The sequence below is a fragment of the Lissotriton helveticus genome, chromosome 8 (genome assembly GCF_964261635.1).
Source record: "Lissotriton helveticus chromosome 8, aLisHel1.1, whole genome shotgun sequence".
NCBI lineage: Eukaryota > Metazoa > Chordata > Amphibia > Caudata > Salamandridae > Lissotriton > Lissotriton helveticus.
This window is the reverse complement of record NC_136069.1, coordinates 281,927,976-281,940,163: the sequence shown is the minus strand read 5'-3', so window position 1 is coordinate 281,940,163 and position 12,188 is coordinate 281,927,976. Positions and strand designations below refer to the sequence as shown.

Genomic DNA, 12,188 nt, shown 5'->3' with positions numbered 1-12,188 from the left:
TGGCGCCGCGGCCAGGGCGACTGACGCTGGAAACTGGGGATCAGGTTTCGATCCCCGGCGGCAGGTTAGCCCAGCACCATGTGACTCTGGGCAATAGCTTGCTTAATCTTCCCGACGGCCCCCCAGCGCCTAGAGACCCTAACGGGTGATTGTGCGCTATACAAATGTGGATTATTATTATCATCATTATATCGGATACTCAAACTATACATGCAGTACAACCTGTGCTGTGGGCATATGTTGTCAACGGATAGGCATTACTCAATGATCGATTGATGTATGATACTATCTGTAATGCACTGATAATTTTTCAATGCAAGGCTGTATTCATTCTGTTTTTACCGAACAAAGAAAAGGAAAAAATTTAATAAAGTGTGTTATAAAAAAATCCAGTATAGCTCCCAGTCACAGTCCTAAATCTAATACAAACCTTTTCCATCTACATATCCAGCATACTGAAACATATGCCTTTACAAATTGGCCGATTCCTCTTACTCCTTCAGTACAGTAAAATCCAAAGCTGTATCTTTTCAAATATATCTAATCAAATGCTAAGAGCCAACCCACCCTCCCTCCTGCACCACTTCTATGAATTCATGTACCATGAAGTCTCAGTAGACAACTCTCCATGCTCTAAGTAAAAAAGAAATAAAGACAAAGAACAATAATACAACAAAAGGCCGAAAAGTAACCCAAGTCTCATCAGGGGTAAACATCCTGTCCCTGTCACAGTGTTTTGTTGTCTTTCAATCTGCTTTTGATGGGGAGCAGAGGAATATCCTTTGGGCTAAGCTATCAAGTTGGGGAAATTCTTCTAAACTCCTAAGAGCTATACAATAATTGTACACAGACACATGGACAAGAGTTAGATTGGGCCAAGGCACAACAATCTTGAAAAAAATACCAACAACGAATGGCTTAAAACAAGGCTGTGTCTTGGCCCCCCTCTTGTTTTTGTATTTGTATTTTGGGGATATTTCACCCGATTTGAACATCATTAACCGCATGCGTGCGGTAGGATTTCCGCCCGTACGCTGGGTTTTAGGGATTCGCACTTTACATGACGAGCTGGGCTCGTCATGAGCGTGCGAGGAGGCTACCTCATGACGAGCCCAGCTGTCATCAGCGTCGAAGGGGTTAAGTCGCACGCCCCGGGTGTGGCAGTTTTCCCATCTTTTGTATGCTGATGATATCCTTCTACTTAGCTATACTAAGGTGGGGCTTCAGAGGTTAATTAGTGAAATGGCTCAGTATGCTTCATCTCGCAGGCTAAAAGTTAATTTGAGTAAAACAAAAACCATACTAGTGACAAGGGGAATAGCTTGTTGCCCAACATTCTGCATAGAAGGGATCGGGCTTAAATCAGTGCATAAATACAGATACTTAGGGGAAATATTTGACTCAAGAGGCTTATTTAAGAACCAGTGTGCAGCTTTGCAAAGAAAGAGCAATTCCTTAATTGTAGTGTTCGCTTCCCTGAGGAATGCCCTAAAGGGCTTGTAACTCAAGCCATTATTACATCTTATGTCAGCCAAACATGTGTCATCATTGACATATGGTGTGGAGATTTTGAGAGGGAAGGCAGATAAAGTTATAGACAATCTTATGACAGGGGTATACCCTTGCTTATTTAATCTTCCACAGCAGGCTTCTCCAGCACAAATCCGATTAGAGTTTGGCCTAAGAAGACAACATGTAAATAGTATAGGAGCATTTCTGAATTGTTGTCATACGCTATGAAAGGATAATAATTCAACCCTTATGACTGTTGCTTGGGAGGCTAAAAGCGATCAGATATATTCGACTGCTCACAAATGTTATAATCTGGCCTCATCTACTTTTAATGCAGGAGACTTATGGGCCTACCTCTTCCACAATCTGCATTTAATAGAGTGATTAATGGAAGTAGTAAAAAAGTGTTATCCTTGCTGGACAGAGAGGCACTAGCGAAAAGGTCACATGCCTGGATGGTAATTGCCACTTACAGCCAACTAAAACCCCAGAATTACTTGGGGGTCTAAATGGACTAAACGCAAATTTAAAACTCCTAAGACTCCGACTAGGCCATCATCAATTTCTTAGTCACCTTCCTGTGTGGAAAAGATTGAGTAATACAATGGCATGTCGCCTTTGTAATTAGGACAGAGAAGACTTGTGTCACATAGCTTGTAGCTGCCCTGCTCTAAAAGCAGGACGTAAAAGCCTGTTAAATTTTAATCAATATGCGGCTCGTACACGCAGTCAGGCTGTCGCTGTACAGGTGAGAAAGGAAGTAAACTAAGACACGGAGGATGCCTAGGAACACGTATTCATCTCGTTGGGCATCACGATGCCTAAAGGCAAAAGGACTAGGATGTCAAAAGAAAACCTGGTTGCCCACAAGTCTAAAAGTTCCATAATTCTATAACACCGAACACTGCAGAAGAAATAAGCAATGAAGGAGTAGGAACTCAGTCAAAACTTGGGTGAGCTGAAGAAGAATCAAACTCCCAAGGAAAAGAGAGAGTTGAGGGCACCCAATGAGCACTACTCATAGAAATAGGATTCTAAAGCTCATAGGAAGCACCAAAGTACCAAGATTGTGTAAATCAAGTGGGAAAACACTACAAGTTAGATAACGCATGCAGAACCACACCTAAAAGTCAAAAGGGATGTTTGAATGTAAAGGTATACCAGCTCTGCAATGCCAGTCACAGGTGGCTTACCCCGACTTTACATCTTGAGTAAGACCCAGTGGTATGAAACCGGTGAAGTCAGGTGAAGTCCTGGTATGGAGATGCAGAGAAGCATTGTTCAGTTGCAGTTCCCGGAAAGCTGCAAGGCTGTGATGCCTGTGTTATCGTCAAAGATGCCTTGGACGAGGGGCTTGCAATGCAAAGTTCTACATCGAAGGTGCGTATTGCACATGCTGGATCCAAAGAAGTTGTGACGCTTGCGATGCGGGGTCCTGCGGCATCACTGAGGATGCCGTCGACAAGGGGTTTCGATGCAAAGGCCTGCACATCAATGTTTCCAATTAGGCTGCGGGCTGCACCATGATGTACAACTGCCTGCTTTACAGGCACGATTGTTATTTGTGCAGGAAGGGACACCTTTATTTAGAGTTGTTTTCCTCTTTCTAAGTGTGCTGCAGAATGGAGGATAACGAGGAGTTAACAATTAGGAGAAATAAAGATATTTCTCCTCATTGCACCTCTATCAGGAAAACATACCATTTTGACGCATTCTCAGGTTTACTATTCTTGGTAAATCTGGGAATTAAGCAAAAAGCATGGATGGATGGATGCGAGGAACACCCACGCTCTACCAATGTAACACTTTCCCAGCGCAGAGCAATGCAAGGCAGTCATTTGCGCTGCCCTGCGTTACTCTGGATTTGCCAAGCCACACATGGTGGTGGTGTGTGGCTTGTTAAATCTGACTTAAGAATTGCGTTGCCGGGGGAGGAGCCAAGATGGCGACCGAGATGGCTGCGTAAACGCTCGGCTCCGTGAGCCTTCTCACCCCGCGCATACATCCTGGCAATTATCCTGGGCCGTAACGGAGTATTTCTGTAGGCGAAGGATAACTTTCACTTACCGTTCGCTCCCGAGGCTCCTGCTTGCTGCTGACCCGTTGAAATGTCCCCGAATGCTTTGCGGCCTTCACGGCTCTGGGACCGGGGTCTTGAGTGCGAAGAACGGCCGGCCGCGACTGCAACAACAGCGGCCTCTGGTGGTGGGGAGGAGTCGGCCGGAGGGAACTGAAGTCCTGCTGGCCGATGGCGACAGTGCCGACCCAGCCCACCGAGAGGAGCACCATATGGGGAGTGCGATACAGCTGCGTTGAGGGGAGTGCATGATACTTGGCCCCCATTCCGGTGTTGTGTCCAGGCACACTGACGACTTTTCCCGGAGTCAACGTGTGGCCCCCGGGGAGAGGCGGAGTTTTTAGCCTTTTGGTGACTCTCCGCTGAGAACCCTGCCTTGACTTTTGAGATTCCCGCTGTGAATCCTGTCCCTCCCTGGTGTGGGGCCCGATCCCGCGGTGAGGTGGAGAAGGACGAGGCCGGATCAGCTAAGATGGCGGATAGCACCCTCTTACGTACACCTCATCCGGGCAGAGAAGCCGTTGTGCGGGAGAGTCCTGGGATCTGGCGCCACGAGAAAGAGCCCACGTCCAGAGATATATTGGATGCGTTAACAACTCTGCATATGACCCTGATCCGGGACGCTCGGGATCTGGGAAGAAGGATGGCCGCTATTGTTGTCCCGCCGCTCCACGTGGGCTTGGTTCAATCTCAAGGAAGCGCCGATGTGCCCGCTTCTGCGTCAGTGATGAATGTTCCAGCTGCGCCTACGTTCGTGGAGACGCTGATAGACCCGGTCCTTGATACCGCTTTGGATTGCCCTGTTGTATATGTGAGTGACTCGTCGGGGCCCTTATCTGTACGGCGGCTGAAGAAACAACATCGATCCATGGTTTGGGCTGCCCCGGCGGCGTTTCAACGATTACCGGATTGTGTGACCCTCTCTTCCTGGCTGGTGAGACTGTATTCGGACTGGGGGATGTTTCCGGTATCGATACTGACACAGATGGATTTCCACCAACCGTATGCGGTTGGGTGTTGGGGGCTACAGTCCCATGGCGTAATGGCGCTGCCCGTTCCGCCTGGATTGGTTGGACCCACCACACTGCTCTGTCTGCAGATTGCTGAATGGCCGCATGTGGGTGCTATTGATAGGAAAGGCCAGGGTTGAGACCGTATAGGACATGGTGGAACGCATTGTTGGCTGACGGTGACTAGAGGGACATTCAACGGGGATGTCATTGATTGAATTGATAATTATTGCTGGCTGTGGCTATACTGACTGTGCTTTTATGATGGTGATTGTGCGCGATGGGTGAGGGGGGGGCCGGGTGGTTTGATCGAGGGCCCTTCTCTTAATTTTTTCCTTCTTTTTCCTTTTTCTATTATTCTATATTTCGGGTTCTCATTTAGGGCGATAGGCACGCTGCTGGGGGGGGGGGTAGGCCGTAGCCTTCTGCAGGGGTGCAGGGTGGGGGGTAGGGGGAAGGGGGTTGTTTATTTGTTCTTTCTTTGTCTCTATGGCCCTTTGTCTTTTTTTCTTTTCGGTGTCGTCGTTTTTCATGTTTCCTACAGTCTGTTTTGTTTTAAGGGCTGGGGTGCTGTTCGACAAGGCCTGTAGGTGCTATTTACATTATCCTGACTCGTATGCCTTGCCCCCATGTCTTTAAGTGTTTTCGCACTCTTTGCAGATTTCTGTTTCATGTTGCTATTGTAGGACCATGTAAGACCGTATGGCAATTATTCTGATATTTTTCCTTTTTAATTCTTCTTCACTGTAAAATGAACCCTCTGGAATCCTGATTGTCACGCTGTACGTTTGAATACGAGTTATATCCTGGATGCTTATCTGACCCCGACTTATGGGCTGCTGTATCTTTTCATATGGCTTTGCTGATCTTTCGGATTGCCTAGCGGCCGGCCGGGATGGTTGTAGGCCCATGCTTGTATTTATGTGAAATGCTAATAAAGGTTCAAAAAAAAAAAAAAAAAAAAAAAAAAAAAGAAGAAGAATTGCGTTGCCCTTGCGTCACCCTGATTGTTGCAAGGGCAACGCGAGCCTTTGATAGATCTGGGAAATAAAGTAAAGAATAAAAGGATAAGCATGTAAGCCAGGATGCGTTTATTGGTCAACAAATCAACAGATATGAACCTGCAAGTAACACCATCTGGTTCTTTTCTATAGCACACACTATAACCTGATAATTCCCTTGTCGCTTTTTTTTTTTTTTTTACTCAAACACTATTACTTGTTTTATTAACCTTTAAAGGATGAAAAGGGGAGTAAGGCCCAGAGGGTTTTAACTGTAACCTTCAATCTATTTATTATTCGCTGAGGACCAGAAGTTCCTAATTTTTCCAGCTACTGTTAGCAGGAACGATAAATTAAATCGGCACTTCCTGAAAGCCTCATAAGGTAGTAGAGAGGCCAATGACTGAACAGAAAAGATGCTTACAATTTACATACTGTGAGGCGCGGGTTAGAACATAGAGCAGCATACCTGATAAGTTGTACTGCAGATGTAAGAGGCGAGACATGCTAAGGGCTTGACAACCTCCTGCCCCAAACATAAATATACACAATACCCCTGCCTGAACTGCCACGAGTGGTTCAGTAATAATAACATCCACCACCTACTACTAAGGCAAGAGACAGTCCAGAAAACACTTGAATTCTTTGGCCTCATGATCTTTCACATAGAGATCTCAATAGCTGCAAACTGCCTGCAGCTGAAAGTACCAAGGATGGACACCAACAGCTTCCTAGCAGCAAAAACACCTTCTGGAGGAACAGACTAACCCCTAGAGCACAGCGACCATTTAGCACAAGCAGAAACAGAACCCTTGCTCTCTAGACCACATGGAGGTACAAAGGGCGCTCTGCAGCCTAGAAACGCATGCTACTAGAAATTCAATCCTCGGATTTTATGCAGCATGAATGCAGGTATGTAATAGAAACGAATGTGTTGTTTATTTCTTTTTTAATAGAATAATTCGAATAAACGCTTACATCACCAACGTTTCCTGGACTCACAACTCGCCCCTACTTTTGCCAAACGCATGTAAACTGCTTTCTTACAAATAACAAAGCAAGGACACGCCGTTCCACAAAGAGCCCGCCCAATTCGACCTCTGCCAAAACAACGTTCCTCCCACGGACATAAATGTAACAAAGCTTTGGCAGCAGCCCCTGACCCCCTACATTTAAAACCTGCACCCCTGAATCCTTTGCATTCACAACCTGCTCTTGCAGGAACAACGACCGCCTTATGCAGAGAGAGCACCTGCGTGACCAGACAGCGCTCTGCAGCCTGTTAAGGTCAAGGCTCGCAGGCTGTCAGCCTCTGCCAGAGCCCCATCCCCACAGAAATTATTGATGACACTTGTACTGACCTGCAGCGATCGCCTTACCGGTGAACTTAAGCTTCGGAGGGGGGCCATGCTGACTTCAGGTTGCAGTGCGAAACCCCACTGACAGCCAGTCCCTCTGTGCACAACCCAGCTAAAACGAAGCCAAAGATGCCTCCCTCGTTCCGACCAATGAGAGTATCCTAGTGGAAACTAACCAATAGAACGTTGAAGTGGGCGGGCTGAGGTGCGACAGTGGCCGGGTTGAAAGAAGGTCAAAACCAGCCCCTATTTTATATGGGCAGACGAGCCTCCCTTTGGCCACGCCCCCTCCAGAAGAAATGAGTTGTGTTTAGCCACACCTAAAATGGCGAGCGTTGTTCCACCTAACAACTACTGATACGACGGTCTAGCATTTAGCCTGGAAGACGACCAATCATGCATAATAGACTTGAATACAACCAATCATAGTCAAGGTCGAAAGACTCAGCGAATTGCAAAGCGCGAGGCTCGCTTTCCCAGCTGAACTTGGAAGGGCGATTGTATGCAACAGTGCAGCTTGTTACTATAAGACCTTTAGAGGCCGGGCGCCAAATGAAAATGTGCCTGGAAGGTTATTTTCAGGATCGCACAGAAAATAAACATTTACATTGTAACTATTGGGAGCATAGTTCGAAAACCAGAGCAAGTGGCACCATATCCGTCAAGCGTATGCAGATTTATTCACCGGTTAAACTACTAGACCTACACGAAACGTTAGTAAACAGCAACGATCCTCCACTTTACAATTAAAACAAGCACTAAAAGCAAGACCACATGTATAAACTGGGACTGGTACATTATAAACTCCGAGCTTAATTTGAAAAAAAGAAAAAGGCAAGTACCAGGGCCCTCGGCTGGGTGCGAGCTGCAGCAGGCAGCGCTGCGAGTACCGTGGCCAGTGCCATGATTATTTGCGGCGCAGATCCCTCAACCCAGGGCCGTTTCTAGGATTTGCGAGGCCCTTGGCCAAAAAGGATTCTATGTCAGGACAGGAGGCTCCGATTATGCTTTCTCATTTCTTTAATGAAATGCTCAGCAGCCAATAAAAAACAGAACTACAAATCCCATGAATACCTGGGAACAACCATAGAGTATACACTATATAAGCTCCAAACACTAGTCCTTCTTCCTCTTTCTTTGCTGCTCCGCAGCCAGTTAAGTCTATTTACCTTATACTGCTTATATTGCTGTTGTGACTTATTATTATTGTTGTTTATGCACTTGCCTTATCTTGCGCTGCTTTGTGATACCTGCGCGCGGCTTGTGTCTACTGTGTTCCGGTCCGCCCTTCGGGGTGCCGGTACTCTTTTCTCGTCCGTTTGCGGCGTGTTTGTTGGGAGCGCGTTGCTTGCCTCCCAGTGCCTGGCCGCTTGTGCCGGTCGCTTTCAGTGGAGCGGGAGCAGGGGTCCGCGGTTCGCATTGGGAGCGCGAGCGCTCTCGAGCCGGTGTTGTTCTGTGGCTTTGCAGCGTCGCGCATGCGCGCTGCTTTATTTCCGGCTCGAGGCTTTTCCTCTCAGGTCCTCCTGCCGGTTGAGTGAAGGACCGCCGTTTGTCTGCGTTCAAGCCCACAGCCCTGAACTTTTGACCCCGCTTGACGCCGGAGCACAGGAAAGTGCTTCGGTTGTATTATTCTTCTGCATAGGCTCTGCCTAGAGTGTTTTTTGTCAGGCAGGCTTATCTCCCTCCACATTCAAAAATTGTTTTCATTGAGTTTACCTCAGTTTAAGCCTGCTTGGGGTTCACACTCCCCCTTTACTGGTATTTCAGATACTCCATATTTACTACAGTCTTGTGGGCATTGACTTTTGCATATTGTTGCAATGGCTGAGTATTATGACGCAGATGAAGACTGTTACTATGATGAGGAGGAAGATACTTCTTTTGAATATGACTTAGTGGAGGAGTTGGATAAGGGTGTTCAACTTTCAGTTAACAAGGCACTGGTAAGGGCTATTAATCCCCTTAAACGCCGTCTTAATGAATATGCCATTCATCAGGGCTGGTTGCCTCCTTCTCAAAAATCCGCAAAGTCTCCTGGTAACCCTCACAAGTTGGATTTTCAGAGACTGGCGAAGGTTTTATCTTCAGACAAGCCCAAATCTTCTGCGTCTCTTTATGCGGAGGAGTCCGACCATGGTCAAGCCTCTTCAGGTCATGATTCTCCTCCTAAAAAGCGTCTCCGCAAGGAGCATTTTGTTGACGCTCTTGAGCGTCCCCCCCTTCTCACTTTCGAACCTGAGGACATTGTCCATCCACATTCCACGTCATGGTTGCCCGCTCCAGCGGTGGCGGCTTATCTGGAGGCGCATGTTCGCCAACCCTTTGAGGCGCCTGTCCGGGCTCGACTTCGCTCTGAGTGCCCGAGACCTGACCTGGCAGACCATATTGCTGAGACCCCGGAGGTGGACCCTATGATGGTCACCTACCTTAAAAAATATTCTAAAGACCCCAAGAAAGGCCTGGACCGCTCCTGGCGGTCTTGTCAAGACAAGCTAATGGACATGTTGGGTCCCCTATCCAAGATCTTGGACCTAGGTTTCAAGGCCAAGGAAGCCTCGGCGACAGTTAACCCTGACGAACTCATCGAATGGGCACAGAGGGCCGTCTGCATGTTTGGGAACGTTAATTGTGCCATTTCAGCAGAACGTCGTCGATCCATTCTCCTGAAACTGGATCCAAAGTTAGCGGAGTTGGCCACCTCTGAGGCAGGTCCAGAGGCGCAGGGCCTTCTTTTTGGACAACCCTTTCTGAAGGAGTTGACTAAGTTTGTGTCTGCCTTTAGCGGCATTGATAGAGCACAAGCTTCCTTGCGCCGGGCCATGCGTCCGGTTTTCACCAAGGCCGGACGACAAAGGGGACGGTCGTTCGGCCGTGGATCTCAGCAACAGTCCCAGAGGGGTGGCTCGCAGCATCGTGGTGGCCAATACGACTCTGGCTACTCCACCCGCGCCAACTTTTATCCTTCCAGAAAAGGAAAAGGACAATACGGCAAGGGACGTTCCGGTGGCCACCAAGGCCAATATCAAGATTCCGGAGCTACAGGTGAGCTTAATTCAGGCATGCGATGTAATGTTGGGGGGCAGAGTGCAGTTTTTTCTGAACAATTGGCGCATGATCTCCAACGATGCTTGGGTGTTAGAAACCGTTCAAGGTTTCAAGATAGAATTCTATCATCCAATTCATCAAACCTGTCTGCCGACCCCTCTGCTTTTTTCCAGTCACTCTCAGACTTGTCTTTCGGAAGAGATCAAGGTGCTCCTCTCCAAGGGGGCGATTGTTCCTACCCAACGCCATCCACGGGGCTTTGTCAGTTCAGTCTTTCTGGTCGAGAAAAAAGGAGGCGGGTCTCGCCTAGTTCTCAACCTGAAGGACTTCAACAGCGGAGTGATCTACAGGCACTTCAAGATGGAAGGTATCCATCTTCTGCGGGATCTCCTTCGGGAAGGAGATTGGATGGTCCGTCTGGACCTGAAAGATGCTTATTTATCTATCCCGATATACAGGCCCCATCGCCGGTTCCTACAGTTTCAATGGCTGAACCAATGGTACGAATATCAAGTTCTTCCATTCGGCCTTTCGTCAGCACCATGGTGCTTCACGAAATTGCTGAGGCCGGTTGTAGAGCATCTTCGTTCCAGGGGGGTCCGTTTGATTATTTACCTGGACGACATTCTTTTCCTGGCGGATTGCCCTCTCAAGCTTCTGCAGCACCTGGAGTGGTCCATCATTCTCTTGCAGTCTCTGGGTTTTCTAGTCAATGTTCCCAAATCGGTTTTGGTTCCCACTCAGTCTATCGATTTTCTGGGATTTCAAATCAATTCTTTGACTTGTCAGCTTCTTCTACCCAATCAGAAGCTCCGTTACATCCGGAGAGAGTTGACATCTGTTATTTCCAGACAGACTGTGTCACTGAGGTTGTTGGCACGAGTAGTAGGTCTTTTAGCGTCCTCGATACAGGCGATTTTTCCAGGCCCTCTTCATTACCGGGCGATGCAACGCCTGAAAATTCAGCATCTTCGGAAAGGTCTTCGCTATTCCGATCAAATTCCTCTCTCGGAGGATGTGCGGATGGAGATGCAGTGGTGGCTAGACCACATGGAGGCCTGGAATGGTCGAGCCCTGTTCGGGTCATCTCCGGAACTGGTAATCGAATCGGATGCCAGTCGATGGGGTTGGGGAGCCCGTTGCGGGTCAGTTTCGACAGGAGGTCGTTGGTCTCCTCAGGAGTTGTCTCTCCATATCAATTGCCTGGAACTCCTAGCGGGTTCCTTTGCGATTCGGTGTTTCTCCCCTCTACAGGCGAATTGTTGCATTCTTCTCAGGATGGACAATGTTTCGGCAGTCCGCTATATCAACAAACTGGGCGGGACACGGTCCAAGATATTAGCGGAGATTGCCAAGGATTTTTGGCATTTTTGCCTCCACCGGAAGATCACGGTTATTGCAGAATACCTCCCGGGCCGCGACAATCAGGTTGCGGATTGGCACTCCCGACATCTTCGGGACTTCAGCGACTGGAGACTTCACCCTCGAGTCTTCCGTGCCATTCTTCGACTTTGGGGCCAGTGTCACCTAGATCTTTTCGCCTCTCGCCTCAATGCACAGCTTCCCCGGTTTTACAGCTGGAGACCGGACCCCTTAGCGCTGGCCACGGATGCTTTTCTCCAGCAATGGCCGTCGACTCTATGTTATGCATTTCCCCCGTTCATGATGCTTCCCAGAGTCCTTGCTTACACCAAACGATTTCGAGCGGAGCTGATTCTGATTGCTCCCTTATGGAAGGCTCAAGCGTGGTTCCCGGTTCTCTTGGAAATGTGCTGTGCTCCTCCTCTCCTTCTTCCCCCGAAGAGGAATCTATTGCTGGATCCCCTCGGAGATCCGCATCCCCTCATTCTCGCCGGCACTCTCCAGTTGCTGGCATGGCGAATCTCGGGGAACGTTGGTCAATCCCAGGCATTTCTAGCGACGCTGCCACCTTCATTAGTAACGCATGGTCTCCCAATACCCACAAGCGGTATCGAGGAGCCTGGAAACGCTGGAGTGATTGGTGCGTTCAACGGGAGGTTGATCCCGTTTCAGCGGATATCAGTTTAGTCATTAATTTTCTGACCTCTCTGGCCACTTCTGGCTTGGCTTACAGAACCGTTAGTAGTTTTCGTTCTGCCATTTCGGCGGGCCATATCCACGTCGATGGTAAACCTGTTGGTGAACACCATTTGCTTTCCAAACT

The 12,188-nt window shown here is 48.3% G+C and overlaps 1 protein-coding gene across 3 annotated transcripts in view; it reads right to left on the bottom strand.

The window, feature by feature from the left end:
* The window catches only part of ACAT1 (acetyl-CoA acetyltransferase 1), a 141,882-nt gene extending 134,700 nt beyond the window's left edge, over window positions 1-7,182 (bottom strand). The window contains exon 1 of one of the 3 annotated variants that reach the window (XM_078657045.1): window positions 6,962-7,182. In XM_078657045.1, the coding sequence (XP_078513171.1) occupies window positions 6,962-7,009 (48 nt within the window). In that variant the 5' untranslated portion in view covers window positions 7,010-7,182. The remainder of the gene's footprint in view (window positions 1-6,961) is intronic. The other 2 variants (XM_078657047.1, XM_078657046.1) reach the window with 2 other exon arrangements.
* Window positions 7,183-12,188: the final 5,006 nt, after the last annotated feature.